Source organism: Crocuta crocuta, unplaced genomic scaffold (assembly GCF_008692635.1).
Source record: "Crocuta crocuta isolate KB4526 unplaced genomic scaffold, BGI_CrCroc_1.0 scaffold258, whole genome shotgun sequence".
NCBI lineage: Eukaryota > Metazoa > Chordata > Mammalia > Carnivora > Hyaenidae > Crocuta > Crocuta crocuta.
The window spans coordinates 7849245-7876936 of NW_027532842.1; the positions used below are offsets into that span (position 1 = coordinate 7849245).

A 27692-nucleotide genomic window follows, 5' to 3' on the forward strand; every position below is an offset into this window, starting at 1 on the left:
ACTTCTGGTTTTTTATCCTGGCTGTGCCATTTACTTGTCTTCTCTAGTATCTGTCTACTCTAGTATCTGTCGTTCAGTCATTGTGAAGACTGAGTAATTTACGTAGAGTGCTTTATTAGTACAGCCCCTTGCACACAGCAAGTACTCAGCGATGGGTTAGCAATAAAGATTTCAATATTGTCTCTATCGGCATTTGAGTTGAGATCTAGGTACCATTGCATGAGATATACAGACTCTGACACTAGTAGTATTTTACCAGTTCTTGTCCTTTTAGCACTTTGTACCCGTGATGTAAATAGATCTCCGAAGACAGGGCTATTTATCAGACGTGATATATTTTATCTTTATGGAAAAGCACAACTTGATCTCTAGCCTACCCATCTCTCTGACTTTACTGTGTGCCCCACCGTCCGTGGACCAGTGTGACAGGCACGCTTACCTAGAAGCACACACGCACGTGGGAATCTCATGGTGGGGGGGTCTTACTTTATCCCTTGCTGGACTGCGCTTCCTCCAGGGAGCGCCGTGGCTCACTCACTGCACTCATGTGGCCTCTGTACGTGTTGGCTCTTCAGAAAGGCCTCCCCTAACTGTCCTATTGAAAGTACTACTCCTTATGACTCTCTTATCCGGCTTAATATCTCTTCAGGGCCCTTCTCATCACCCTACATTATTTTCTACGTGTATTCATTCATTGTCGTTTCCCCGTTCCATCTTGTGAGTCCCCCAAGTGTCATTCGCTGTTGTATCTTTGAGCCTGAGACAATGGCAAACAGACACTCAAGTAAATATTTGTTAAGTGAATGATTTAAACCTTTGGAGAGTAGTAGACCTAAACACTAAAACTGCTCTTTGAAGATCGTAGTAGAAGTAGCTAAGTTGAGGAGTCATCCTGAAAAAAAGTCTTCAATTGCAATTCCTTTCTCTTTTAGAAAACTGTTGACCCCGGAGAGATGGGAGAAAAGCTGTCCCTTCGTAAACAGCGCTTCATGCAGTTTTCGTCACTGGAACACGAAGGAGAGTATTACATGACGCCACGAGACTTCCTCTTTTCAGTGATGTTTGAGCAACTGGAACGTGAGTTCTTCGGATTTTTTTTAGGTTTTTTTTTTTAAATGAAATATTAAGGCTGAAAAACTTCTATTTTTCAGAATTGATAACAGCTTTTCTTCATTTTAATTATAATTCTTTGTACAGTCCATTTGCTTAGACTTACCTTCTTTGTGACACAGATTAAACTTTTTATGTATTTATCTAAGAAATAGTTGTTTTATATATGGGTTTTTCTAAAGAGCCAGAGAAAAAATAGGTACGTTTTTAAATGTCACTAAATATGTTGTTAATAGAATAATATGTTGTTAATAGAATAGGATATTAGTTTTTGGTGGTGTTGATGTTTTAAATTGGGCAAAAAAATGAAATTAGATTAGAGTAACTGGGGAGGAAAACCCACAAATAGAATGAGAAGCATATAGAATGAGAAGCAAAAATCTAAGATAGTTTTATTTCATAAAACGTCAACTTTTAGTTACACTAACTGATGTTAGAAATTCTTAGTTTTATTACCTAAACTAGTCCCTTTTACTTTGCAGAGAGTAAATATGAGCCTGTCCCCTGTGCCCTCGATTATAGAAGTGGTCTCTGAAAACTTCTTGACTCACTAGCCCCTGTCAAAGTGTGCTGGGAGTATTGCCCTGTAGGTAGCTGTATGTGAGACAGGTGACATGGGCGAGGCCAAAATGAGCAGCGACAAGTGTAGATTGAATTGAGAAAGACTACGAGGACTTGGGAAAGCATTATCGACAATGAGAGATGACTTGAATAAAAACAAAATGAATCATCATGGCGTGCTTTAGACAGTATGTTCACCAGTCAGGAAAACCACAGAATTGTCTAGTTGTAGTGACAGAGCAAACCGGAAAACACGCAAGGGCCATATTGTACAATAGCCCTCTGCGGCCATCAGAGACTCGTGTGTTTGGTCGAGAGGAGCGGATGTCGTTTTTGACCAGTAAGGGACCAGTGAGGGTTTACGAGCAGAAAAATAAATGCAGGTTATTTTGGTAACCTCTTCTTTGGAGGGGGTTTGGCAGAGTATGGATCAAAACCCTTAAAACATGTACTCCCTTTGGTGCAGTAAATTCGCTCCTAGGAAACTAATTGGTCTAAGTAAATGACTGGAGAGATACAAGAATTTTTTTTTTTTTTTTTACATAGTTTAGTCTCTCCCAACATAGAGTCTGAACACAGTCACTCCCATTCTCACAGCAAGAAAAAAGCCGAAAAACTAAAAATCAGCAGCTAGTCGTAGCTCCCTCAGAGAATTGAGACCACAAGGTGCAGGGACCAGAAAACTGGGGTGGGCAGATAGAGAGAAACAGAGCTTACCCAGAGCAGAAACTGCCCGGAAACCAGCACTGCGGCCAGCAGCTGGTAGGCCTGTTTAGAGAGTGATTTGGCTGATCTCTAGAATCTGAGCATGGGCTAGCTGGAGAGAGAAAACCTCGCGAGGACCCGGCCATGAGGGTCCCACGTACTTCTGTGAGTTTCCCTGGCGGGAGCCCCACATGTTATCACAGAGAAATCTTCCTTCCTTCCCTCAAGGCGGTGGGAGGTGGGGGGGAGGAATCATGGGAAATGCTCCCAGAGCATTCCGTTCTCCTTAGCAAAGGCCTGCACCGACGGGACGCTGTTGTACCAGAGTCTGACCCAGTGGCGTTCTAGCACAGCTGCCCAGCCTTGAGGAACGGAAGGACCCCGCTCTCGCCCCTCCAGCCTTTCTGTCTCACTTAAGTAGAACAGAAACTTGAAAGCACTCGTGAAGATCACAGCCCAGGGACACAGGCTCACTAGCAGACTGAGACCTAACCATAGGCTCTGAAGCACTGCTGCCCCCACACGTCAGCGCACGTCAGCAGGGCTCCTGTCTGGCGGGGGACACACCCGACACAACTGCGCCTCTCGGGCCGTGCGTGTGGAGGAGTCTCAGGGATCTGAAAGCAGCGGAGGAGACAGAACAAGGACACCAGAGAGATTTTAGCCTCTGACGCCTGCAGCTGCAGCAGACAGTAACCCATCCTGACGTCATTCAGATAAACAGAAGCTCGCACTTGAGGCCTATTTCCTTAGTAACGCTCACCTAATAGATCCTATCTGGCTCTCAGAAAGATCAGTTGGCGTGCTAAAAGGCAGCCTGAAGGGACCAAGCAAGCACCAGAACCAGATCCAAAGACGACAAAGATTTTGGAAATAGCAGACCAGAATTTAAAATGGCCATGATTAATATAACTAAAGGCTCTAACAGAAAAAATACACAACATATAACAGAGAGGTAATGTAAGCAGAGATGAGGAGACTCTCAGAATCCAAAGAAATGCTAGAAATAGAAAACACTATGTATGAAGAATACTTTTAATGGGCTCATCGGAATCATGCTCTGGGCTGAGGACATTATGAGCTTGAAGACACGTTAATTGAGACTTACCAAACTGAAAAGAAGAAAAGACTGGAAAAAATAACGTCCAAAAAATGTGGGGCAATTGAAAAAGGTGTAACATGCACATAACGGCTATACCAGAAGAAAGAACAGAAGTATTTGAAGTTAGTAACAACTGAGAAATTTCCAAAATTATTTGTAAACACCAAACTACAAACTCAGGAAGCTCACGGAATTCCAAGCAGGATAAATATTTTTTAAAAGCCTACACATATCATTCACACTGCAGAAAATGGAAGACAAAGACAAAAATCAAATCAAAGACAAAGAGAAAATAGAAGTCACGGGGGAAAACCCCTCACCTAAAAGGAAACAAGGATAAGAATTACATTCTACTTCTCTTCAGAAACTATGCAAGCAAGAAGAGAGTGAAGTAAAACATTTAAAATTTTGAAAGAAAAACCCATCAACCTAGAACTCTGTATCTAATGAATTTTATCTTTCAAAAATGAAAGAGAAATAAAGAATTTCTAAAACAAAAACTGAGGGAATTTGTCACCAGTAGACAGACCCACTCTAAGGAAACATTAAGTTCTTCTGAAAGAAGGAAAATGATAGAGGTCAAAAACTCAGGTCTACATGAAGACAGTAAGAGAGTTAGAAATGGAATCGATGAAGATACAAGAAAATCACTTAATTTTTCTTAACAGATCTGATTGTTTTGTTTTGTTTTCAAAATAACAAAAGCAACAGTGGTTATAGCTTATAGAAAAGTGGAATGCATGACCGCAGCGTTGTGAGGAACGGGATTGAGGAACCCGGGATTCTCTGCTGTAAGGCACCCGTGCTGCCCGTGAAGCAGTACAGTGTTACTTGATGTATATTTAGGTTGGTTATAAATGTATATTGCAAACCTTGGGGAAACCATGAAAATATATTTGAAGAAATATAATTGACATGCTGTAAGAGGAGAAAATCAAATTATACAAAAAAGACAAAAAAGGAAGCAAAAAACAATGAACAGAAAACAGTTACAAATATGGTAGATGGTAATCGAGCTATATCAATAATCACCTTAGATATGAAAGGTCTAAAGATTGGTCTAAAGACCAATCAAAAGACAAGTATCTTATATGTATTACCGAAAAGAAACCCACTTTAAATATAAAGACAGATTTAAAACAAAGCAATGGAGAAAGATGTACCATATTAACACTGAGAACAAGAAAGCTAGAACAGCTATATTCATTACAAACAAACCAGATTTCAGAGCAAGGGAAATTTTCAGGAAAAAGAGGGGCATTAAATAATGATAAAAGGAACACAAAACAATCCTTACTGTGGATATGCCTAACTACAGAGTGTTGAAATACATGAGGCAAAAACAGCACTGCAGGGAGCAGTAGATGAATCTGTTGTGCTTGAGGCTTTAGCACCACTCTGTCGGTGATTGACAGGGGCAGAAAATCAGGAAGTCTCTAGCTGCTCAGGACTGTCAGCCATCTGGATCCATGTGATGCATACAGAGTACCGCCAGCCAACTTGATCTGTGTGACACTTATGGAATACCATCAGCCACCTGGATCCGTGTGACACGTACAGAGTACCGTCAGCCAACCAGATCTGTGTGACACTTATGGAATGCCATCAGCCGTCCGGATCCGTGTGACACGTACAGGGTACCATCAGCCGTCCGGATCCGTGTGACACGTACAGGGTACCGTCAGCCGTCCGGATCCGTGTGACACGTACAGGGTACCGTCAGCCGTCCGGATCCGTGTGACACGTACAGGGTACCGTTAGCCAACTGGATCCATGTGACACGTACAGAATACTTCACCCAACAACAGAAGAATCTGCATTCTCACCCTAACTTGGACCCTTCATCAACATAGACCATGTTTGGGGCCATAAAACACACCTAAACAAAATTATAAAAATAAAAATCATATGAAGAATGTTCTCAGGCCACAGTAAAATTAAGCCAGAAGTCCATTAACAAAGATAACTGAAATTTTTCACAGTATTTAAAGATTAAGCAACCCCCCCCCCCTTTTTTTTTAAGAGAGAGCACAAGTCGGGGAAGGGCAAAGGGAGAGGAAGAGAGAGAATCTTAAGCAGGCTCCATGCTGTCAGCACAGGGCCCTACTCAGGCCTCAAACTCAGAAACCGTGAGATCATGACCTGAGCCAAAATCAAGAGTCAGACACTTAACCAGCTGAGCCACCCAGTTGCCCCTAAAAAACACACTTCTAGATAAAACATGAGTCAAACAAGAAAATCTCAAAAAAAAAGTTTTAAATAATTTTGAACTAAATGAAAATATACAACCAATGAAAATTTATGGGATGCAGCAAAAGCCATGCCTAGGGGGAAATTGTTAGCATTAAATGCATGTTAGAAAAGAAGAAATATCTAAAATTAATAGTCTAAGGCTTCAGTTTAGCAAATTCAAAAAAGATAGCAGGTTAAATCTAAAATAAGCAGAAGATAAAATATTAGAGCAGAAATCATTGAAATAGGAATTTAATAGAGAAAATCAATGAAACCAAAAGCTAGACTTTTGGAAAGATCATAAAATTGATAAACCTCTAGCCAGGTTAACCAAGTGCGGGAAAGTAGTATCATATGATTTTCGTTTTATTCAAAACCCATAAAAGAAAAGAAGATTATTTTTAAAGTTAGCTGTATGCTGAGTAAGTAGCCTTAAGATTTCAGAATTCCTTTTAGGAAAAAGTGTTCTTTTATCTGGAAAAAATACCTTAAGGAATCTATCTAGTTATAAAAGTAAATATCCTTTGAATAACATTGCAGAATTAGACAAAGGTGGGCTAAGTATTTCTGCATAATGAAGAAATGGGAAATTTGGAGTTTTCAACTGGTATCCTCAGAGAATCCTAGGAAGGAATGGTATATAAGACTGAGTGGCAAATTCAGTAACATGTAGGACCAGGCAGAAAAAAAGTATTATGTAAATTGAATCAGTGTAGAATATGATGGTGGGGGGAGGAAGGGCCAGCTATTACAAGCATTTAAATTTCAAAATTTTATAAAAACACCCTGCTACCCAACTTAACATTTCTGCAAGCATGTTGGGTCCATAGACCCCAATTTGTAACTCCTAACCTATAGATTCAGTATAATGCCAGTAATAATCCCAATAGGGTGGGGCGCCTGGGTGGCTCAGTCACTTAAATGTCTGACTTTGGCTCAGGTCATGATCTCATATTTAGTGAGTTTGAGCCCCATATTGGGCTCACTGCTGACAGTGCGGAACCTGCTTGGGATTCTCTCTCTCTCCCTCCCTCTCTCTCTCTGCTCCTCTCCTGTTCATACGCTCTCCCTCTAAAAAATAAGTAAACATTGGGGCACCTGGGTGGCTTAGTCGGTTAAGCGTCCGACTTTCGCTTAGGTCATGATCTCACGGTTCGTGGGTTCGAGCCCCGCGTCGGGCTCTGTGCTGACTGCCAGCTCAGGGCCTGGAGCCTGTTTCAGAGTCAGTATCTCCCTCTCTCTCTGGCCCTCCCCTGCTCACGCTGTCTCTCTCTCTCGCCTAGAAATAAATAAAAACATAAAAAAAAAAATTAAAAAACAAGTAAATATTTAAAAAAATCTTTTTTTAATCCCAATAGGGTGTGTGTATGTGTGTATGTATTATGACAGGCTGATTTGAAAATTTAAATGGAAAAACAACAGGCCTGAAATATCTAAGACACTCCTACCAGCTTAAGACCTATTATAAAGTGATAGTCCTTAAGATCAAGTGGCATTGATACAGGGATAGACAGATTGGCCATTGGAACAGAATAGAGCCCAGAAACACATGGGTATACGTGGGACTCATGTATGATAGAGGTGGCATTGTAAATCAGCGTGGAAAGGAAAGCCTATTCAGTAATTGGTATGAGTACAAATAGATACCCATATGGAAAGGAATAATTTTAAAATTGTTAAATGATAAAAAGATAATTTTAAAATTATTAAAATTAAAAGATAATTTTAAAAATCTCCTTGGGCTAGAGAAACATTTCTTAAATAAGACACAAAAAGCTCTAGCATAAGAGCTTGACAGATTCAGCTATATTAAAATTAGAACTTCCATTTATCAAAAGTCACATTAGAGAAATTGAAAAGACAAGCTGCCAACTTTGGACAACATTTATGTACAGTACTGACAAAGAATATTTAAAATATGTACAAATCTACAAATCGATAAGAAAAAGACAACCTGATCAAAAAATGGGCAGAAGAGACAAACAGCACTCACGGAAGAGGAAACATACAAGAACAATAAACATAAACATATATTTACCTTTATGAGTGACTACAACAAGGTATAAGATCATACCTTTTAGATTTTCAACAGTTAAGTCTCTTAATAACAAAGGCTATAGAGATATAAACCAATAAGGCCTTACTTTTATATCCTATTGGTTATAAGTATCAATGGAAACAGCTACTTTAGAAAACAAATTGGCACAGTCTTGTAAAGTTTGCATAACCTTTTTTTTACGTTTTTAAGATTTCTGTATTTTGAGAGAGACAGAGACAGTGTGAGTGGAGGAGGGGGTAGAGAGAGAGGAGAGACAGAATCCCAAGCAGGCTCTGGTGCAGAGCCCAATGCGGGGCTCGAACTCCCGAAACCATGAGATCATGACCTGAGCCGAAACTGAGAGTCGGACTCAACCGACTGAGCCACCCAGGCGCCCTGAGGTTTGCATAACTTTTGATCTAGAAATCCCATTCCTCCGTGTGTACATGCTGTGCGGCCAACAGGAACACTTGCCCACAAGTGGAGTATGTGTATAAGAATACTCAGAGCAGCAGCAGTAGCAAAAGAGCTGGAAACAACCCAAGTGTCCATTATTTGGAGATGGATAAATACACTGCTGGTGTGTTCATACACTGGGATTTTATTTAGGACTACAAGTGAACAAACTGAAGAGATCAGCTCCCATCATGTCAGCATGAGGTGCTCCATGGACCTGCTTCCCACTGAAACTGATTACATATTTTAGAATATCATTTAAAGTCTCTGGAAATGTTCTGGGGCGCCTGGGTGGCTTAGTCGGTTAAGCGTCCGACTTTCGCTTGGTCATGATCTTGTGGTTCGTGGGTTCGAGCCCCACGTCGGGCTCTGTGCTGACTGCCAGCTCAGAGCCTGGAGCCTGTTTCAGTCTGTGACTCCCTCTCTCTCTGACCCTCCCCTGCTCGCGCGCTCTCTCTCTCTCTCTCCTAGAAATAAATAAAACATAAAAAAAAAAAATTTTAAAGTCTCTGGAAATGTTCTTAAGGTCATACAGCATATGGAGAAGCATATATTCAAAACATCAGCTAAAATTGAGTAAGAAGTGAGGGTCTGTAGTGTTTGAACTAAGACTGATCCCTCCCTCCTTTCAGTTCAGTGAGGCTGGAACTCCACTCCGGACTGGAAACTCCATTCCAGACCGTGTCCAGCTAAGAACACAGGGTCCCCTCTACCCCAGCTCCTAGTCAGAAGGCTCACTTCCCCAGGGTTGAGCAGGACACTAGCATTTCTCATCCTGCCCTCAGTTATTTGCTAAGTTCTGTGCAAGTGCAGTTCAAAGGTGAGAGCTCCCTTCTTGCTACCCCCCACCGCCCTCCCCCCATCCCCGACCTCACTTGTAGAATACAGAGTCTGTCTTGGGCTCTGTGCCACTGAGAATATTGACACCTTGATTTCTCTTCTCCCCACTCATAAGGCATTGCTTCCCCACTGAGGTTGGAGATTACTACTACGCACCTTGTACAGTGTCACTCAGCCCCACTCCCAGCTCTAGAGGCCTGGGTCAGAGAGTCTGCCTGTGGGAAGAAGCAGGTGGTAAAAAGAATAGTTCCTGATCTCTTTGCAAAGAAACTGACCTCATTTTAAACAGCATGGAGAAGCTTAAGCCTGAGGATGCTCTAAAAAACAGGTGGAGATCGTGGTGAAAGGTAACTGGGAGCTTATTGATAGGTTCAGGAAAGGTAACAAGCTTAACTGTAGGCTGACTAGTTTGCAGAAGAGAATGAGGGAGAGGCAGCAGGAAGGAGCCCTCCTGGGTTCATAACAAATAGTAAACACTGACCACGGGAACTAAGTCTTCGAGGAGCCCAGACTTAACTGTATTATTGTCCAGAGCAGTCTGTGGCCCAGCATTCTCAGAAACAATAGTGAGCTGACAGTGGAGCTTAACATCTCGATATGGCAGGAAAGAGCTGCCAAATCCATCATCACCCCAGTGACTGTGGGCGCACCCAAAGTTGTGCCTCCCAGGGCAGCCGCACCAGAGGCTTAACACACATAGGAGACAGAAAGTAAGATGGTAGATACAAACCAGCTACGTCAGTACTGTCATCAGATGTGAGTGTACCAAGCAAACCAATCAAAAGGCAGAATTTGTCAGACTGGATCTTAGTTTTTAATTCCAGTTAGTTAACAGTGTTATGTTAGTTTCAGGTGTATTATATAGTGATTCAGCAATTCTCTGCATTACTCAGTGTTATCACAAGTGTGCTTCTTAATCTCAATCACCCGTTTATTAACCCATCCCCCAACTCCTGACCCCTTTGATAACCATCAGTTTATTCCATATGATTAAGTCTGTTTCTTGATTGGTCTCTTTTTTTTCCCCTTTGCGCCTATATTTTGTTTCTTAAATTCCACCTATGAGTGAAATCATAGGGTACTGTCTTTCTCTAACTGACTTATTTCACTTAGCATTATACTCTCTGGCTCCATCTATGTCATTGCAAATGGCAAGATTTTATACTTGTCATGGCCATATGATATTCTATTATATAGAGATGGCACATCTTCTTTATCCATTTATCAGTCCATGGGCGCTTAGGCTTCTTCCATATCTTGGTTATTGTTGGTAATTCTGCAATGAACACAGGGTGCATGTATCCCTTTGAATTACTGTTTTGTACTCTTTGGGTAAATACTCAGTAGTGCAATGGCTGGGTCATAAGATAGGTTTGTTGTTTTTTTTTTTAGGTTTTAGTTTCTTTTTTTATTATAGTTTATTGTCAAGTTGGTTTCCATATAACACCCAGTGCTCATCTCAACAAGTGCTCTCCTCCATGCGATAGTTCCATTTTTAGCTTTTTGAGGAACGTCCACACTGTTTTCCACAGTGACTGCACCAGTTTGCATTCCCGTCAGCAGCGCAAGAGGGTTCCTTTTTCTCCACATCCTCACCAACACCTGTTGTTTCTTGTGTTGCTGCTTTTAGCCATTCTGACAGGTGTGAGGTGAAAGTTCACTGTAGTTTTAATTTGCATTTCCCTGATGGTAGGTGATGATGAACGTTTCTTCATGTGGTCAGACTAGGTTTAAAACCAACATTGAGCTAATTGCTGTTAACAGCAGATGCAGTTTAGATGCAAAAACAAAAACAAGAGTGAAAGTAAAAAGATGGGAAAAGATACACAAACAACCACCACAAGTATGCTGGAGTGGCTGTACTGGTGTCAAATAAAATAGACTTTAAAAATGTTATTAGACATAAATGGGGACATTTTATAATGAGAAAAGGGTCAATCCATCAGCAAGGTGTGACCATTTATGTACCTAGTGAGAAGAGCATATCAAGGTACATGAAGGAAAAACTATAGAAATTAAGAGAGAAGTAGATAATTCAACAATAGTTGGAGGCTTCAGTACCCACTTTTTTAAAATTTAAAACAACTTTTTAACATTTATTTATTTTTTGAGAGAAAGAGAGCATGAGCAGGAGAGGGGCAGAGAGAGAGAGGGAAGCACAGAGTCTGAAGCAGGCTCCAAGCTCTGGGCGTCAGCACAGAGCCTGACACAGGGCTTGAACTCATGAGCAGTGAGACCGTGATCTGAGCTGAAGTTGGCCACTTAACCGACTGAGCCGCCTTGGTGCCCCTCAGTACCCACTTAAATTTCTGTAGCAAAAAACATTGTAGGCAGTGTTTTAATGTGTCCTATAAGTTTTAGTATGTGGTGATTTTTATTTCCATTCTTCTCAAGGTATTTTCTAATTTCCCTTGTCATTGCTTTTTTTGACCCATTGGTTATTTGAATAGTGTGTTATTTAATGTCCACAATATTTGTGAATTTTTTTTTTTAATTTCTGAGAGAGAGAGAGAGACAGCCTGAGCAGGGGAGGGTCAGAGAGAGAGGGAGACACAGAACCTAAAGCATGTTCCAGGCTCTGAGCTAGCTGTCAGCACAGAGCCTGACATGGGGCTCGAACCCATGAACCTTGAGATCATGACCTGAGCCAAAGTCGGATGCTTAACTGACTGACTAAGCCACCCAGGCGCCCCAAGTTTTATTCCATTCTTATCCAAAACAAATATTTTATATGATTTCACTCTTTATTAAGACTTATTAATCTTATGGTCTTTCCTGGAATGTCCCATGTGCACTTGAAAAGCATGTCTATCCTGATATTCTTAAAGAGTTCTGTGTATCTGTTAGGTCTAACTGGTATATGGTGTTATTCGAGTTATCTAGTTCCTTATGCATCTTCCCTGTGGTGGTTCTGTTCATTGTTGAAAGGAGAGTATGGAAGTCTCCTTTCTTGTAGAACTTTTTCCCCTTCAATTCTGTCAATCTAGCAGAGTTTTTTTTATTTTTAATAAAAAGTAAGAGTGAATATGTAAAAAAATAAATTAATCAAAATAAAATAAAATACAGCCTGCAAAGGTATTCAACAATTACTAATAGTACACTCTTAGCTTTTGGCACTATCAGTTTTTACATTGTCTTTTTGTTCCTGCAAAATATTTGTATAAAAGAAAAAAAATTAAAGTGCTTCTTATATCTACATTTAAGAGATAAGTGAAGCAAGAAGATACAATTACAGAGATTTTTAAAATATGACTATTAATCCACAGTGAGAATGTAGTATCATAGAAGTCAGAAGATATTTGGTCAGTAGTGTGGGTGGATGTTCCAGAAAGGTCCAGTAGAATGATAACTGGAAAGAGGCTGTTGGATTTGGTCACTAGCATGAGTCATTAGGACTTTTGGTAGATCAGTTTCAAGAGACTGGTGGGCAGGTGGTAAACAAAATTAGAAAGAAGGAAAACAGCAGGTATAGATTGCTTTTTCTAAAAATTTTGGTTCTAAAGGATATAAAACAGGGATGATAGTATGGGAGAAAACAAAAGATAATGGAAGAATTCTTTAGATATATTTTGTAGCCAAATAGCTCATGTTTATCAGAAATATCTATGCTGTGTCCTATACTATAATTTATGCTCATTTTTTCATATAAGTGTTTCAAGTAGAGGTTGTAAAAAACAGATCATCATCCTCAAAATATTAACATATCATATACTTGTAAATAATATGAATTAGTATTTGTTTTCTCTTCACATTTGTTCACTCCTTTGATTTTCTTTAAACATTTTTTTCTTTGGGCGCCTGGGTGGCTCAGTCGGTTAGGCGTCTTGACTTCTGCTCAGGTCATGATCTCACAGCTTGTGGGTTCGAGCCCCGCGTTGGGCTCTGTGCTGATGGCTCAGAGCCGGGGCCCTGTTTTGCATTCTGTGTCTCCCTCCCTCTCTGCGCCTCCCCCACTCACTGTCTGTCTGTCTATCTGTCTCTGTCTCTCTGTCTCTCTCTCCCTCTCTCTCAATAAATAAATAATTTTTTTTAATGTTTTATTTATTTCTAGGAGACAGAAAGAGAGACAGTGTGAGCAGGGGAGGGTCAGAGAGAGAGGGAGTCACAGACTGAAACAGGCTCCAGGCTCTGAGCTGGCAGTCAGCACAGAGCCCGACGCGGGGCTCAAACCCATGAACCATGAGATCATGACCTAAGTGAAAGTCGGACGCTTAACCAACTAAGCCACCCAGGCGCCCCAATAAATAAATAATTTAAAACAAATAAGTTTTCTTCCTCATCAGCTATGACTCTGTGCTTAATGTTATCAAAGAATTTCCTCCCTTTTATCTTCTTTTAGTTGAATCTAGTTTTTGCTTTACCCTATTTTAGCCACAGACCCATGCTCTTCTAATCAAGTTCAAAGTTTATGGCTTTTTTCTTTGTTTCATTGTTTTTATGCAATCCTTGATTTAACCAATTTAGGTTCTTAGAGCATTGGCACTTTTATTATTCATTGGAATGCAATTAAACTCATCAGAAGGCATTTAGCTAAATCAAGAATTCAGTAATTTGCAGGCCAAATAATACGTCCTTTATGCATATGATGTACTTCATCTTCATTTTTCATCATGGATAAGAAGATAATAATCTTGGTTGCATTCCTCCGGATCATGGTGAACAGAAAAACAAGGAAAAACAGAGCCAACCCAGTGACCCGTGATCTTCGTTGTATAAACGCACATACATTCTCTCTCTCTTTCTAAGAAAAATAATTTTTTAAAAAAGGAAATCAACCTGTCTGAAACTGAATTCCCATCAAATCCCTTCTTTCCCCGTATCTTTGTGATGGCACAACCTTTGTCACCTCTCTAACCCACTCAGTCTTCTGGGAGTTTCCATAGACCTGTCCTTCTTTCTCATCTTTTACATCCAGGCCATCACCAAGACCTGCTTTTTCTGCCTCCTTAATTTCTCTTGTGTTTGTCCTTTTCTTATTTCCTTTGCCTTGGGTAAGGCTCTCAGCCTTCTCCCTGGATTCTTGCAGCGGCTGCCTTGCCTTCAGTTTAGACTTCTTTTTCCCCATGCTAACAACTGACCCTTTTACACGCCTACCTAACCTTAGTGTTTCCCATAACTTTTAAGCTTCACACTCAGAGCCCTTGCTGCTCTGACTTGTGCCTATCTCTCTCCTCTGTGTTGTGCTCTTTGTTCCATTCGTACAAAGTGACTTAACAACCATTTCATAATAAAGCTGTGTTTATAACAAAGCAGCAATATTGTCATGAGAAATTCACTAAACTTTATTTGGAGAAAAGAGTCAAATTTCTTATGACTTGATGTCTCATGGTAATTTTAGCAGGCGGCTTGTTTTAGTAGAATATGATATTTGATGTATTCTTTGTACATTGTAATTTTAGTGAGTTAATTTTGGCATCTTCATAATTAAAAAGGTTGCTGAAAATGTGCTTAGGATTACCATAATAGGTCTTTATACTGTTAGAACATTGTGTTATATTACAAAAGGAAAATTTTGTGGTCAAGTGTACTTTTCTTTTTGCCTTTATGGCCAGCATGCTTAATCGAATGTATTCTGTTATTATATAATGTATATCTTATACCTATTATATGATTCTTTTTTTTTTTTTAATGTTTATTTATTTTTGAGAGCGAGAGAGAGAACAGAGAATGAATGAGGGAGGGGCAGAGAGCGAAGGAGACACAGAATCCAAAGCAGGCTCCAGGCTCTGAGCTGCCAGCACAGAGCCCAACTCAGGGCTTGAACTCAAGAGCTGCGAGATCGTGTCCTGAGCCAAAGTCAGACACTTAACCGACTGAACCACCCAGGCGCCCCAATATATTCTGTGATTCCTTAACATATTATATAATGCCTTAGAACAAATGCTGTTATAATAGCATATATGGAATGCTGTACAGTGTCTGTCTACCTTATAAGTTTTGTTTAGAATACTGTATTTCAATTCATTTAGTCACACAGAGCTGCATTTTTATTTAGCTGTCCAAACTAAGGCAGGAAGCACAGAAGTGGATGAAGGATGTGCTAAGATTGGAACTTGTTTTTAACCTCATTTGCAGGCTTTGCAATGGCAATATAGGAAAGTTTGCTAAAAAAACAGCCCAAACAGCAGTGAAGGAGGGGACTGTCCAAATCCTCAAGAGCTACAACATAAAATTTTAGCCCTCTCTCCAAAGGCTAGACATAAGCATGCTATCTACTGTCATTCTGTTTCTCATAAATCCAGTTAGACAGATACATGGAGCTGAATTAAATTTAACATTAAAGTATTTTATAAAGTATAAAGTTATCTTGCCCACCACCATCACCTCCCTAACCTTAAACACCTGTTACTATTCCCTTCTTGGGTCTCCATTCCAGCCACATGGCCTCCTTGCTTTCCATCAGACACAACAAATGTGCTCCCATCTAGGGCCTTGTCACTGCATGTTCCCTTGACCTGAAACACATTGTCCTGATATCTCTTGGCTAATCCCTTCCCTTTTTGCTTACGTTGCCTTCTCAGGGAAGACATGTACTGTCACACCACACACACCCCCATCCATTCATTTTGCTGCACTTGTAATCCCTCTCACCTTGTTCAGGTTTTTCCCACAGCATTTATCGTGACCTCATGTATGCTACATCTGATTTACTGATTTTCTAAGTTTATTGCTTATTGTCTGTATTCTACCCCTAGATTGCCTACTCCATGAAAGCAGGGATTTTTGTCTCTTGTGCCCAGTGACACAGACCAGATGCCCAGAAAAGTACTTGATGTATAGCAGGTGTTCATTAACAAGAGTTTCTTTAAACTTCTGAGGCGAGATTGGGTAAGCAGTCAGATATACAAGAAAGAGAATTGAACCAAAAGTGTAAATTTAAGGCTTTCAGTAAATTAGTGTTATTTAAAGCTAAGAGACTAACTAACATGGATTAAAGACCTAAATGTGAGACCTGAAACCATAAAACTCCTAAAAGAAAACATAGGTGATAAACTTTTGGACATTGGTTATAACAATATTGTTTTGGATCTGTCTCCTCAGACAAAGACAACAAAAGTAATAATGAACAGTTGGGATTACAGCAAACTAAAAAGCTTTTGTGTGGCAGGGAAACTATCAACAAAATGAAAAGACAACCTACTGAATGGGGAAGATATTTGCAAATGATATGTCTGAAAAGGGGTTAATATCCAAAATATACAAATAACTTATACAACTCAACACACACACACACAAAAATCTGACTTAAAAATGGGTACAGGGGCGCCTGGGTGGCTCAGTCAGTTAAGCGTCTGACATCAGCTCAGGTCATGATCTCACGGTTCATGGGTTCGAGCCCCGCGTCGGGCTCTGTACTGACAGCTAGCTCAAAACCTGGAGCCTGCTTCTGATTCTGTGTCTGCCTCTCTCTCTGACCCTCCCCTGCTCACGCTCTCTCTCTCTCTCTCTCAAAAATAAATAAAACATTAAGGGGAAAAAAAATTTTTTAATGGGTACAGGGTCTGAATAGACATTTAAACACACACACACACACACACACACACACACACACACGGCCAAGAGACACATGTGAAGATATTCAACATCACTAATCACGAGAGAAATGCAAATCAGAACCACAGTGAGATGTCACCTTACACCTGTCAGAATGGCTAATATCAGAATGATAAGAAATGTAAGTGTTGGCAAGGGCGTGTAGAAAAGGGGTCCCTTGGGCACTATTGGTAGGAATGTAAACTGGTACAGGCACTGTGGAAAACAGTATGGTAGTTGCTCAAAAAATTAAAAGCAGAAATACCGTATGATCCAGTAATTTCACTACTGGATGTTTACCTGAAAAAAAATCAAAGCACTGATTTGAAAAGGTATATGCACCCCTGTGTTCTCTGCAGCATCATTTACAACAGCCAGGATACGGAAGCAGCCCACATGTCCCTCCGTGGACGAATGGATAAAGATGCAGCATATCGTGGGACAGATGGTAGCTATGCTTGTGAACAGTGTATAATGTATAAACTTGTCAAATCACCATGTTGTACACGTGAAACTGATGTAACATTGTGTGTCTACTATACTTAAGTAAGAAGAGGAGGAGTGGGGAGAAAACTTATGGTATACCTTAATACCACAGTGGAATATTACTCAGCCAAAAAAAAAAATGAAATCTTGCAGTTTACAACAACATTGGTGGACCTAGAAGGTATTAGGCCAAGTGAAATAAGCCAGAGAAAGACAAGCACCATATGATTTCACTTATATGTGGAATCTAAAAACCTCATCAAAAACAAATGAGATGTCCCTGGGTGGCTCAGTCAGTTTAGCATCTGACTTCGGCTCAGGTCATAATCTCACAGTTTGTGAGTTTAAGCCCTGCATCGGGTTCTGTGTGGACAGCCCAGAGCCTGGAGCCTGCTTTGGATTCTGTGTCTCCCCCTCTTCACTCACACTCGTGTGTGCGTGTGCACGCTCTCAAAAATAAATAAATATTTTAAAACTTTAAAACAAAACAAATGAACAAACAAAAAATCTTATGAGAAACAGACTCAAAAATACAGACAACCAGCTGGTGGTTACCAAAGGGAAGATGGGTTGTGGAATGAGTAAATAGGTGAGGGGTATTAAGAGTTACAAACTTCTACTTATCAAATAAATAGATCATGGGGATGTAAAGCACAGCATAGGGAATAGAGTCAATAATATTGTAATAACTTTGTATGGTGAAAGATGGTAGCTACTTTGTGGTTAGCATTTTGTCATGTGTGTGAAATGTTGAGTCACTGTGTTGTACACCTGACACTAATATAATATTGATTGCCAACTATACTTCAGTTAAAAAATAAGAGAGTAAATGAACGGATTGAACATTGGATTTGGCAACATGAGGCTTTATTGGTGACTTTTCATAGGAACAGTTTTGGTAGAGTCTTGTGAAAAAAGCCTAACTGGAGTAGTTTTTAATGGAAATGGGAAAAGAGAAAATGGAAAAAAAAAAAATAGACACTGAGGGGTTTGACATTAAAGGAAGGAGAAAATTTGAAGCCGTAGATGGCAGTGGAAGTGAGATGAAGAGCAGATTTCTCTAAGACAGGAAAACAGAAGTATATACGTTGACAGATGAGAGAGGAAAACTTGACGGTGCAGGGAAGAGAGAATTTCTAGGCCAAAGTCTTTGAGAAACTAAGAGGGGGAAGAGACTAATAACACAGGGGAAGCTTGGCATTGGAAAAGGCACGCTACATGGTGGGCGCTTGTAGAAGCTATGTTTCTCTTTCTCAGTGAATGAAGAATCCAGGTGAGTGAGAAGTGAAGAAGGGGGTGGGATACTGGAGATTTGCCAAAATAGTCTTCTAAAACAGTAAGGTTTGACTGTAAGGATTGAGAAATGTCATGTGATCACCAATAGCCTTATTATAATCCCAGTTGAGGTCACTAGTTACGTATTTTAAATAAGTCTAATCAACATGATTGTAGTTACTTTACTCCATGTTCAGCTGTACAAGTGTAGGGACGGGAAAGGCAGGGAGTTGCCTCTAACCAGGGTTGGGCTCAGCCACGAGCACATGACAAAGTGACATAGAAGCAAGGGAATGATTACACTGGTTGGACATGGAAACTGAGCCAGGCGGGAAATTACAATATAAGCGGGCAAGCAGTAATGAGAAGGTGGTGGTATCAAATAGATTGTAGGGCCCAGTGGGATCAGAGGGTGGGTGGAGTCGCATACATAGTTGAAAAAAGAACAGTTGATGGCACACGTGCTGGAGTAGCACAGAAACTGCGTTTGGATACTGCCTCCGCCACTTAGTAGCAGCGGGTCTTCAAGCCGACATTTCCTTGTCACTGAAATGGGAATGCCAGGCAGCACCTGCCTTAAAGTATAAAGAGTCAGTGATGTCATAGGAGTAGAGCGTGGAGTTCCTGGCACATAGGGAACTCTGAATTTTAGCCACTTCATATCATTGTTACTCTTATTAGGGAAGGTGCAAAAATATTAGCAGTTGTTATACCTAAATTCTGGGATTGTGAATGATTTTAATTCTTTTATTCTTTTCTGTATCTTTTAAAGATTTTACAGTAAGCATTATTCCCAAAATTCCTCCCCCCGCCCACAATAGTATTTTTAGTTGTAACTCTGCTTAAGTTTCAGTGATTAAAAACTGAAAACCAAACATTAATGAATTTATGTAGCTTTGGAAAACCAAAAGCGTCTGGGCTAAGATAATAGGGTGAGTTTTATAAGAACTCTTTCCTAAGACAGAAAAAGCAGATATTTGTATCTCCTGTGTATGCAGCTACGTTTTATATATTGGTAATAATATTTGAGGGAAATCAGTGCTACCACTACCCCATAAAAAATACCTGTTCCACCACTTGTTGGACTATGATTTTAGCTTCATTCTTGAAAAAATTTTTCCCCACAACCAGAAGCCTTTTAATAATATAAGTCCCCTTACAAATAAAGTCACAGCTTAACCCTCTAGTGCCAAGAGCCAAGTGTAAGCAAAAACAGGTCACAGAAGACACGTCAGGGAGTGTCTGCGAGGGGAGGAGTAAGAGCAGTACAAAGATACCACAGGAACTGTGCCCCGGACTGGTCCTGACTATCGAGTGCCTTTATTTATACTTACAACATAGGCCAAATTCAGTTTAGCCTGTTGGCAGTTTATTATGGTGTGTGTGCCAGGGTTGCCTGTGTGAGCCCATGTCTTTGTGTATTGGTCTTGGACTTCTGAAATTCCAAAAATGAATCTTCAATTTTAAAATGGTTACAGTTAAAATATATAGTTCTTATTTTTGCCACTGTCATAGGTATTGATTAGAGGCTGGCCTGAGATTGTTTTCAGCTGTATAAAATTAGGTGTAATTTCATTCTTTCTAATCAAATGTGAAACAGAATTTTCCAGATTCGCTCCATAATGCCTTCCCCTGGAGCGCTTGTGACAGATCTGCAGCTCTCCTCCTCCCTCCCGTGGTGGTGGTGGTGGTTCGGAAGGTCTGGGGTAGGGCTGCGGGCTCAGTCAGTAGTCCCTTCTCCCCCCTCCAGATCTTTGTTAAATTCCTGATCTACCGTCTGTCTCTATGAACTTGCCTGTTCTAATACCTCTTATGAGTGGAATCACACAATATTTGTCCTTTTGTGTTAGCATAATGTTCTCAGGGTTCATTGTGTTATACCATATATTTAATTTTTAAGCGGCTGAATATATTCTATTTTATGGACATACTGTTCTTGTTTTTTCATTCATCACTTGATGGTTGTTTCTACTTTTTGGTTATCACAGAGAACCAGACACTTCCCTGAACATTCATGTGCAGGCTTCTGTGTGAACACGTTTTCACTTTCCTTGGGTGTGTACTTAGGACCATGCTAGGTCACGCGGTAATTCTGGTTAGCTTTCTGAGGGACTGCCAGACGCTTCCATGGAGTCTGCACCAGTTTACATCCTCACTAGCAGTGCATGAGGGCTCTGCTTTCTCCACATCCTCCCCTAAACCTCTTAGTTTCCAATATTTGTAGTTTTCTTTATTATTATTATAGCCACCCTAGCGGGTGTAAAGTGTTATCTTGTGGTTTCAATGTACATTTTCCTAATAAATGGTGATATTGAGCATCTCTTTGTGTGCATGTTGACCACTCGAATGTCTTCTCTGGAAAAATATCTTCATATTTTTTGCCCATTTTTTTCTTGGCTTATTTAGCTTTTTATTGTGGAGTTGTAAGAGTTCTTTATATATTCGGAATAGTAGACCATTATCAGATAAATGATTTCCAGAAATGTCTCCCATTCTGTATGTTGTCTTTTTCCTTTTTTGATAGTCTCCTTAGACATAGAAAAGTTTTTGATTTTGATGAGGTCCAGTTGATCCATTTTTCTTCCTTTGGTTACTTGTTTGTTTTAATTTATTTTTAAATGTTTATTTTTGAAAGAGAGAAAGAGCGTGAGTGAGAGGGGAGCAGAGAGAGAGAGGGAGACACAGAATCCAAAACAAGCTCCAGGGTCTGAGCTGTCAGCACAGAGCCCGATGCGGGGCTCAAACCCACGAACCGTGAGATCATGACCTGAGCCAGAGTCGGACACTTAACTGACTGAGCCACCGAGGAGGCGCCCCTTGTTTGCTTATGCTGTAGGTGTCCTGTTAAAGAATCTGTAAGCTAATCTGAGTTCATGAAAATTTTCGCCTGTTGTAGTTCTTCTGTTTAGATCATGGTCCACTTGGGTTGATTTTGGCATGTGGTAAGAGGTGGGGGCCACAGCCTTCCTTTTGCATTTGAGCATCCGTCGGGTTGTCCCAGCACCATTTGTTGAAAAGATTGTTTCCCTAAAGAAGTCTTTGCACCAACTTACTTCATTTTCAGTGAAAAATGTAGGGATGATCTTCCTGAAATATTTCATCATTGCTTTTTAAAATGCTGTCGTGTGACCAAGAAGAGTTCTATTCTGCAGATTTTCGTAAAGAGACAGCAGGATTTAGGCTCAGTTACATCTCCCCACTAATAAAACCTACATTTTATTTTTTAAAGTTTTTTTTAACATACTCATTTTTAAGAAATCTCTACACCCAGCCTGGGGCTCAAACTCATGACCCCAAGACCAAGCCCACACACTCTTCTGATTGAGCTAGCTAGTTTAGAAGACTGAACTTCCTAGTCTGTCTTATGCTTTTCAAATTGACTACAGCTTATGCTTAGTTTCAGTTTATTAGATGTATTTGAAGTAGGTCTTGGCTAGTACGGTTGATCCTTGAACAGTACAGGGGTTAGGGGTACCTACCCCCATGCAGTCAAAAATCCACATATAACTTTTGACTCCCCAGTAACTTAACTACTAATAGCCTTACTGATAATATAGTTAATAGCACACATATTTTGTATGTTATATATATTATACACTGCATTCTTATAATAAAGGTAGAGAAAATGTTAAGAAAACCATAAGAAAGAGAACATACATTCACAGTACTGTACGTATACTTAGTGAAAACACCCATGTATAAGTGGACCCATGCAGTTCAAACCCATGGACATTCATTATTGACATAGTCCATTGTGATTTCAAGATATTCCAAAGTTCCTTTAGTTTCAAGTTTATACTTCAAATTTCTTGTGCTTAAATACCAGTCTTTGACAAACAAAAAGTGTTGAAAAGGATGTGGTGAAATTAGAACCCTAACATGTTGTTTGTTGGAATGTAAACTGGTACAACTTTGGAAGACAATTCGGCAGTTCCTCAAAATGTTAAACATAGAGTTACTGTATGACCCAGCAGTTCCCCTCCTAGCTCTGCCATGCAAGAGAAGTAAAAACATACCTCTGCACAAAGACTTGTACGTGAATGTTCATAGCAACATTATTCACAGTAGCCAAAAACCAGAAACAAACTAAATGCCTACCAACAGATGAATGGATCCACAGAATATAGTATATTCATACAACGGAATATTATCCAGCTCTTTTTAAAAAATGAAGTACAAGCTACCATATAATGCACATGAACTTTGAGAACATTATGCTAAATGAAAGAAGACAGCCACAGAAGGCCACATATTATATGATTCATTTATGAGATGTCCAGAATAGGCAGATCTGTAGGGACAGAAAGTAGATTAGTGGTTGCCTAGAAACAGGGGAGGAGGAGTGACTGCTAATAGGTTTACATTGTTTGGGATGGATTTTGTGGTATGTGAAATATGTCATACTAAAGGTTTAGAAAATAACATGTATAAAAAATGCTAATCCTTGTACCCATTGAAAATAACAAAATTTTAAATTATTATAGTTCAGAAAACATAAATGGAGGGGCACCTGGTGGCTCATTTGGTTAAGCCAGCTCTTGATTTCAGCTCAGGTCATGATCTCACAGTTTATGGGATCAAGACCCATGTCAGGCTCTGTGCTGACAGCCCAGACCTTGCTTGGGATTCTCTCTCTCTTCCCCTCCCCTGAGCGTATGCATCCACACACACACTCTCTCAAATAAATATTTTTAAAAAGAAAACATAAATGGAGACACTAAAATAATAAAAACATGACTCGATGTGCTTTTCTAATACCAAAACTCCTTGTGGTTTGCAGCAGGTATGTGAATCAAAACATCCATCTATGTACAATTCTAGTAGAAAAGTGAACTGATGTATAGGAAGTACCTTGTTTTTATATGATCAAAAGTTTTAAAAGTATAGATTGATGCTAAACTCATTTTCCAAAATATAATTGCTGTATCAGGCTTCCAAGGACTCACTGAGAAAAGTTTTATTCCCATTCCTCCAGTTAAACATGAAGTCAGTACCTGAATTGACCAGGGCTGTAAGTATAATCTACTCTCACGGCATTTGAACACTATACAAAAGTACCACATTTTTTCCAATTGGTTGCTCTACACACATAAACATTTCTACCCTGGGCTTTCTTATAAACACACGCAAAGCTAAAATGGAGCCCAGCGAGGATTCCCTTAGTTGTCAGAGTGCATGATGGCAAGTAACTTGAGACCTCCATGCCCCCTGACTCTTCACCACCTCACCCCCAACTGGGGAACATGCATTTTCCCGTGGGGAAGAACAGGATGAAAGCCCGCAAGCACCGTGTTGGATATTGGGATAAACGTGAGTAAAACAGATACTGTTATTGTGTTAGTGGAATTTGCAGTCTAAAATAGGAGTCTGGGTAACAGACTGGCTTCAGTGTGGTAAGGTTTCAGTGGAGAGGTCAGTTGGGGCTAGAGGAATCAGGACTTAACAGAGGGTATTGGAAGACTGGACAGAATTTCCTTTAGTGAAGAACACAGATCAGATTGCACACAGGCGATAAATCGGCGAAGATGCAGACTGTATCTCCAAACATGGCTGCACCAGTACTTCTGTTCCCTTGTGCTCTTCCACAGCTTGGCCATCAAGAGGTGGAGCCTGTGTCCCCTCCCCTTGAAACTTAGTGACTGCCTCAATTCGTAGAGCTTGCATGGAAGTGGCAGTGTGGCCCTTTGGAGGCTAGATCCCAAGATGCCATATGGACATAAAGCCAGTTGCTAATACCATTTTTAATGGTGAACGATGGACTGCTTTGCCCCCAAGATCCAGAACTGGGCAAGGCTGTCCACTCTGCCGCTCATAGTCAGCGCTGTCCTGGAAGGCCCAGCCGGTGCGAAAGGCAAGAAAGGGGAAGGAGACCCACAGGTTTAAAGGACGAGCTCACGATGTCTGTGTTCAGAGACAGGGTTATCTGTGTAGAAAATCACAAAAGCACTCACAAATAAAACCACTAAAATTAAGTGAGGTCACAGGATATACAAAAATCTCTATACAAAAATCAGTTGCTTTTCTGTTTTCTGGCAATCTCTGATGCATACACGCTGTTTCTTACACTTTTTCATCCATGTTGTAGCAAACTACCTGGTCACCTACTCAAAGAGAAGATAAAAGTCTTCAGATAGCAGTTACCTCGGCTTCCTGCCACCCAGGCTGCTTGCGTGGCTCCCCGTGCTCCCTCCTCATCACAGTAGAGGTGACTGTCAGGCCCTCCTGGCTGTTCCATGTGTCAGCACTGAGCTGATTCACGCCAATCCTTCAGATGTTAACCGTGCACTTCTTATTTGGAGACGCTCTCCATACAGATCTTGCCCTCTCCCCGTTTTTTTAGTTTCTTAGCTGGGGCTGTATTTCTCCCTTTACATCAGCTTTTAAACTGGAATTAAATAATTTGCGATTTATAATGGTTTTCATATTATTTCACACTAAAAGTCAATCCTATTTTGAAAAGGACTGTTGCCTTTATTTCTTTTTCAGATATTTCATTGTTAATGAATAAGAAACACAACTGAATTCTGTGTGTTAATTTTATATCCTGCAATTTTACTGAATTTGCTGATTAGTTTTAACAGTTTTGGGTGGAGTCTTTAGGATTTTCTACATGTATCATATCATCTGCAAACAAATACAATTTTACTTCTTTTCTGAAAAAAAAAAAGTCACTTTTTTTTCCCCTTCAAGACCAATTGAAATGTATTTGAAGAGCAGCTTAGCAAAAGTTGACAAGTAGGCCAGTTGTAGACCTCTTAGGAGATCACCATTTGTCTCCCTCTGGAAGGAATACCAACCAGAGGGCATCTCTTGCTATGTTTATTCCAGTAGAAGTAAGCAGGCCACGTGCTCTGTTGAAAGAAAATAACACTGTTTAATTTGCCCTCCTTTTTTCCTCCAGTTTTCACTTTTATTAGTGATATTAGGAAGTTTAATTGTTTTGCTAACGTGTCATTTTCTGCCTCGGTTTCCATATTAGCTGTGACTGAATTCAAGCAAGTATTGGAGTAATAGTTCTTTCATATGCTGACCCTGACACTGAGGTGCTCCGTACATTCATGCAAAATAGGAAATGACGACAGAGTCTCTGTTGTCTGATTTCTGTGTCAAAATCCCACTTACCTCCAGCAAAATGAATTAATAATGTTTTTATAGTTATGATCATCAAATAACACTATTTTGGCTGGAGGCAAAGATTTTATTTGACCTGTAACAATACTGAGTGTGTAGTAATGCACTAGTACTTCAGAAATCCTCTGTAAACAGTGAAAGCCACATGGTGGAATCCCTAGGAGGGGTGGAGACCTTCAAAAACATTCTGCTTCCTGAGCCAGAATTCCATCACAGTGCTTCAGGGACCTTCAAGATCCGATGCCTTCCCCTGCCAGGAGAAACCACGGTGTATTTTCCACTCTTCACGCTCAGACAATAAAGCGTTACAGCCCCCACTCTAGATCTACCTTTGCTGCTGTTTCCCCCATTCTGTTATTTCCATCTCTGGGTACCTGAATATGTATGGAATAGCGACTATATAATAAGACTGGGTTTTTTATGTGTGTGAAAGTAGAAATAATTAAAGAAAAGCAAGAATTTTCCCCTCCTTCCAAAAAACCCTCCCCCCCCAAAAAAAATCCAAAAACCCTGAAGGAAAATTAGATTATTTACAGATGGATTTTATTCTTTATTCCTAACTAGAAAAATGTGTCTAAGTATATTTGGGTATATTTAATAAATGTGTCCTGTTGTCATTGCTGTGAGAAAAACAAAGGTCGCGGCTCATCAGACTGTAGACCAGGCCCCAGGCCTCCTACCCTGCTCTCCCATCTCCGTGGCACAGCACCTGAGCAGGTGGCGTGCCAGCAGGTGCATCTGGGCCAGACACCCCTACGGAGAGACCTGCCAGAGAGTTCTGGGTCTGAGACATCGCAGCCCCTTCTCCTACTCAAGGAAAAGTTTATGAAGTTGCAGAAAGGAAACAAAAGAGATTAGGTGTTCACCCCTGGTAGCTCTGACTTTATTTTTTCTTTTTATCTAAAAATGAGTTTGATGTAAGAGAGTGATCCCTTTTTGTCAGCTAAGATAATTTCTGTATCATTTTCTAATTATTGATTCCATTAAAAAATGTTTTTCACAAGACATGCTTATTAGGCACATGGTTTCTCCATTTTGTATAATCAAATGCCTATTCAGGTACCAAGCAGAACTTGTGATCTACATGCAGTAACCGGTGTTGCCTGTCTGGCTACCTCATACTTGATCATTCAGTTCTGAGAAATTTCCCGACGTGCTGAGAGTGGACCACAGGTTCCCAGTTACTACTTTAATAGCGCTCAAGGCATCTAACACCAGGTTTTGAAAATTCTGGGTGAGAAATCCTTCATTGCTCATGTTGTGACCTAATTCCTTTTGCACATCAGTAGGCCTCATTTGGTTTATTTGTAAAATGGGGATTATAATTTATCAACCACTGAAAGGCAAGGATCCGAATAAGAAGTCATTCTGGAATCTTTTCTAATTCTTATTCATTCAGTAAATATTGAAATGCTAATCACTGGGCTACCTTAAGGTAAGGGCAGAGATGGAATCTGCCTCGATAGGGTTTTACTAGTTCTTATGTGTGATGCTGGTGTTGTATTTTCAATATATTATCAATTAGTTTGACGTTACTCTATTTTATCCATATAGTACTGAATGTTACTAGCTTAGGTGTTTGACATCAAGACTTCAGCAGCAGGGAAGGAAATGCTGCCTTCCTTTCTCACTTGGTTTCAAATAAAGGATTGTTTTAAGCTCAAAGATTTTTAAAAGACCAAAAAGAAATGTAGCTATGAAGCAAGTGTAAGACCCCTTAGAAATAATCTTCTTACTTAGAAACCATCCATATTGTCACCTTCCAGATGTCATTTATTACTTCCTAGAATACTTTTTCAGTTGGGTACAGGGATTTCCATCTTTTTGGAAACTAACCTTAATTGTCTAAAAATAAAACTGCATATAGTAATGAATAAATTGAATATGACTTTAAGAAAAGCAATATAAGGTAAGTGAATCATGATTAGTTTCTTTTTTTAATAGAATACACGGAGATAGATAAAATACATGTATTACGTAGTTTTTTGGGATTTGTTATTGGCATTGAATTACCACACATTCACACAAACCCTTGGATTTGTAAATTAAATGATAAGTTTTGTCTATTTGATGATCTAAAGGTATATTAGCACCTAACATTAGAATCTAGGGTTCTTTGTCAATGGGTGACACATAATAGTTTAAAATTATCCAAGAATAGTAACATCTAAGTTTCTATACATGGTCACAGATGTTTCTAAAAATGAGACAGACATATTCAGA

The 27692-nt window shown here is 40.0% G+C and overlaps 2 protein-coding genes across 2 annotated transcripts in view; both read left to right on the forward strand.

Moving 5' to 3' along the window:
* ZDHHC20 (zDHHC palmitoyltransferase 20) overlaps nucleotides 1-27692 on the forward strand; it is a 345529-nt gene that overhangs the window by 158805 nt on the left and 159032 nt on the right. The gene's annotated exons all lie outside the window — the stretch shown is intronic.
* MICU2 (mitochondrial calcium uptake 2) overlaps nucleotides 1-27692 on the forward strand; it is a 127853-nt gene that overhangs the window by 31256 nt on the left and 68905 nt on the right. Inside the window, exon 2 of the mRNA XM_077745339.1 lies at nucleotides 933-1077. Coding sequence (XP_077601465.1) covers nucleotides 933-1077 — 145 coding nt within the window. The remainder of the gene's footprint in view (nucleotides 1-932; nucleotides 1078-27692) is intronic.